Below are 4029 nucleotides of genomic sequence, written 5' to 3'. Positions count from 1 at the left end.
AATTGCAGTAAAGCAGGTAAAAAGTGCTTATGGTAGTGAGAGAAGTGGTGAGAGTAGAGAGAAGCAGACGAATATGAGAGATGATAGGACCTGGTAAAGACCTGACAGTGGAGGGGAGGGCAGGGGGTGGGGAGGTAGAGAGAGGAATCTCTCTAGGAATAGTTCGAGGTTTCTAGTTTGAGAACCAGGATGATGGTGGTACCTTTCACTGAAATAGGAAATGTCTTGATTAGAGTGGAGATTAACAAGAACTTTCAAAGTGGAAGTTATAACTCCTGTTGTGACAAACACCAAACAACTACAATTAAAATCCAGAAAGGAGTTTCTGGTTAATTTTTCCACATATATTTTCATGCAATCACACCTAGCCATTCTTACATGGCTTAAATAAAAATAACACTTCATCACAGTTAATGTCACATTGGTGGGCTTTTGAAATTCTAGGACAAAGTGACATAAGAAAAAAAATACAAGATACCAAGAAAATGTTTTTGATGTACATAAAATTAAAAGGCAAAACACAATTATCATTTTAGCCCCGGATCACTAACATCTCTGCTAGAGATTCAGTGCAAAAAAATAAAAATAAAAATAAATAAAATAAAAATATGGCAACTTTTTTCCTACTTTATGGTCATTAAAAAACTCTGGTAAGTTTATCATAGGTTTATTCCTGTATTTCTCACACTGTGAAAAAGGTTAGGGTTAACTTAAACAAAAATTTTCCCACTATCTTCTAAGTAGTTTGAAAAATATACACACATCACACTTGTACAATTAAAATTATTATATTTATCTTAAAAAAACAGATGAAAGTAAGTAAATGATTCCTTTCCCTACCTCTGGCAAAATCTGAGAACTAATGACAAAGGTAAAATAAAAACATATAATTGGGATTTAAATCAAAAGGGCAGGTTATTAATTGTGATTTCAGTCAAGTCACTTATTCTTTTTAGGCTGTAGGGTTTGTTTGGTTGGTTTTTTTTTTTTTTTGTAACTTTTAAAATGTGAGTAATACCTACCTCCCAGATTTGTTGTGAGAATTACATGAGATAATGTTTTTCAAAGTGCTTTATGAATTTTGAATCTCTATAAAAATAGTACTCACTATAAATTTTAAAAATTCCAACAAAGCATATAAGAACACTCAAATCCATGTTAATTATCACCTCTACTGTTTACACGCTTCTTGAGAAGGCCAAGTAAACTGAAAAGGAATAAGGAAAGCATTCAACTTCTGTAACACGAAACAATTACACCATAAATTTAAAACTTCTATAGAGCAAATAGGGCAGTCCTGAGAAACTGTCAGCTCTGAAGAGGTTAATGTCCCATCAATCCCGCTTTTCTAGAAGAGACTGCTTTTGTTGAATACCTACAAATCTAAAGTACTCTACACTAAAGACATAAGCTATATGTTTTACATCTTTAATTAGACCTTTGCTTTTAACCTAAGACTATTACATAGTTGTAGATTAACATATTTTAAAGATGATTTTTAAAATACTCTGAGGTGAAAAATTAACAATTTAATTCGTTCTTTGCTATATCCTCAGTTCTCACAACAGGGCCTGTATTTTTAAATAATGTCAATGAAAATGGATGTTACAGAATAAAAAAAGGGCAGTATTGTTTTCAGTGAAATCTGAATCATTCCAACACTTAGTGTAAATGAAACATGTATTTTTTTCCTCCAAGTATTACGATATAGGGATGGCTGTAGACATCATGCCAAATGAGCAAAGCACCATAAGTGTCGTAATGTTGTTTAAAATCTTCAAGTATCTTAAAGAAAGAGTAGTCTGATCTGTTTCATGTTATAGCTTGGATATATTTATGTTTAAGAATGTGAATTTTAAAATAGACCCTACTTAGTTTAATTCTATCAGAAATATATTTTAAGTCTTTAAAAACGTTTGTTTCTTAAACACTCATAAACTTTTATTTCATAACGCATGATTTTCTCTCTCACGTTGGTTTCAACCTTAACAAGCCTTAGAAAATAGAATTCAAAATTTACCATTATTCTTATTATAGAAGATAATATTTATATCACAGAGACCTTTAATCAAAACTAGCTTTATAAATACAATATGTGTAAATATCTACCTAATATGTTACTACAAGAATGGTATGAAATTGTTTATGTATATGAAAAGAAAATTATCTGAAAACATTTCCCTCCTTAAATAGAGAAAAGATAAAGAAATAATATAAATAGTATTAATTAAAATTCTTATAGTTACAAATGCTACCAAATTTAGGATAGTTAAATTATTCTTTTACTTCTAACAATAACTGTTTAAAGGAATGTACAAGTAATGCTTTCTAAATCAGTTGGCCATGTACTGTAATGCTTTGCTTTTTTACAGTTTGTGCTTTTTATTTTTACATTTGTACGACCTTTTAGTTGAAAATTATAGCTTATTACAGTTTATTATTCATTTTAAATGATTTCTCTTTCACATTTTCAAGTTACTTTGTAAATTCAGTAGGGTGATGATTTTCCAGAATTTTCAAACCCAGTCCATATAATTTATTAACTTGATTGGACTTTTTTCACAGTAATTAAACAATTACAGATTTAAGTACATAATTTTAATAACATTTAAAATGTAGGCCTCCTTTTAATTACATTAGCCCTAAAAGCATTTGAATATTTGTAAATAATAGTAAATTATTAACAAATAGTGATAAATAAAATCAGCAATTTGTAGGGACACAATAGCTTTCCATTTTTCTTTTTAAAATGTGCCTATAATGTGATATCAAAATTAGGAAATGACACCTTCTTTCCATTAGGCATGTAATTATTTTACAGTATGTGTTTACTTCCCCGTATCATACCAGTTTAAAAGAGGGTTAAACCCCAAAACACAAAACAACCAAAAGATTGTAATGCCTGTACCTATTTCTAAACTGGCTTTGGAATAGTCACCACTTCATCACGTTCTATTTCATTTTATTGTCTTTTCATGAAAAGGAAAGTCTTCCACTACTGGTAACATAATATTATAAATATAACCTCTGTACTCCAGAGCTATAATTTTAATTTTTGACAGCCATTCCTGCTATTCAACTGTCATCTTCTTTATATGATGAAGAAGAGCATCTTTTTCCAAATGAGCCTCCGCAAGAGCCATTTTAGCCTTGGCCAATTCCTGTTTAAGAAATTCATTTTCTTCCATGAGCTGAAATGATAAATTTGGAAAGTAAGAGAATTTAATCGTTTTCAGAATATAGACTATTTACATAGTATCCGAACGTGTGACACTTGGGATAGTAAGAATACCCAATGCTGGGGAGAGTGGACTTAAGATGAAGCACTGTACAAATCTAATAGTGATTTTGTTTAATTTCAATTCCCCTTGACCTCTCTGTGGTTTTACACACTGCGGACCTTGCTCCTCCTTCCTAGGCCTCAGTTCTTTCATGTTTATCTCTTTCTACCCACAGACTTTTCTTCTTTTCCTCTGCTGTTTAAGAATCCTTAAATGTTACTACTGTGTTAGATTCTATAATTGGTCACCTTGTAACTTGAGTCACTCTCTTAGATCTCATCTACTCCTATGGCTCATAACTTGATCTAGCATCAAATTTTGTCTTGCACAGGCCCATATTCTGAATATCTCACTAAACATTATCTAGATGGCCAATAGGTCTCTCCTTCATATTAAGACTCAGTTCCAGTACGTGAGCCTCTTTGAACTATTCCCTAACCCTTAACTATGAAGATTTAATGATAAAACTAAGACTTTTCTCACCTCCAAAACACATTTACACAGATACATTAATACATATATATTTAATTTCAAAAAGTTCTCAAGACTTCTTTGGTTCTAGCTTAAGAATTCCTGCCTTATAGGAGCACATGTACCCCAATGTTCATAGCAGCACTCTCCACAATAGCTAAAACATGGAAAGAGCCTAAGTGTCCATCAACAGACGAATGGATCAAGAAGATGTGGTTTATCTATACCATGGAATACTACATGGCAATGAGAAACAATGAAATCTGGCCATGTGTAG

At 31.5% G+C, this 4029-nt stretch overlaps 1 protein-coding gene across 2 annotated transcripts in view; it reads right to left on the bottom strand.

Moving 5' to 3' along the window:
• Positions 1–329: 329 nt before the first annotated feature.
• Positions 330–4029, bottom strand: part of UHRF1BP1L (UHRF1 binding protein 1 like) — a 106739-nt gene continuing 103039 nt past the window's right edge. For both annotated transcript variants that reach the window (XM_039245589.1, XM_039245588.1), the window contains one exon: positions 330–3191. In XM_039245589.1, coding sequence (XP_039101520.1) covers positions 3072–3191 — 120 coding nt within the window. In that variant the 3' untranslated portion in view covers positions 330–3071. The remainder of the gene's footprint in view (positions 3192–4029) is intronic.

This window comes from Hyaena hyaena, unplaced genomic scaffold (assembly GCF_003009895.1).
Source record: "Hyaena hyaena isolate Hyena2069 unplaced genomic scaffold, ASM300989v1 scaffold_261, whole genome shotgun sequence".
NCBI classification, from domain to species: Eukaryota; Metazoa; Chordata; class Mammalia; order Carnivora; family Hyaenidae; genus Hyaena; species Hyaena hyaena.
The sequence above is the reverse complement of the archived record's forward strand: the minus strand, read 5'-3'. Positions and strand labels throughout refer to the sequence as shown.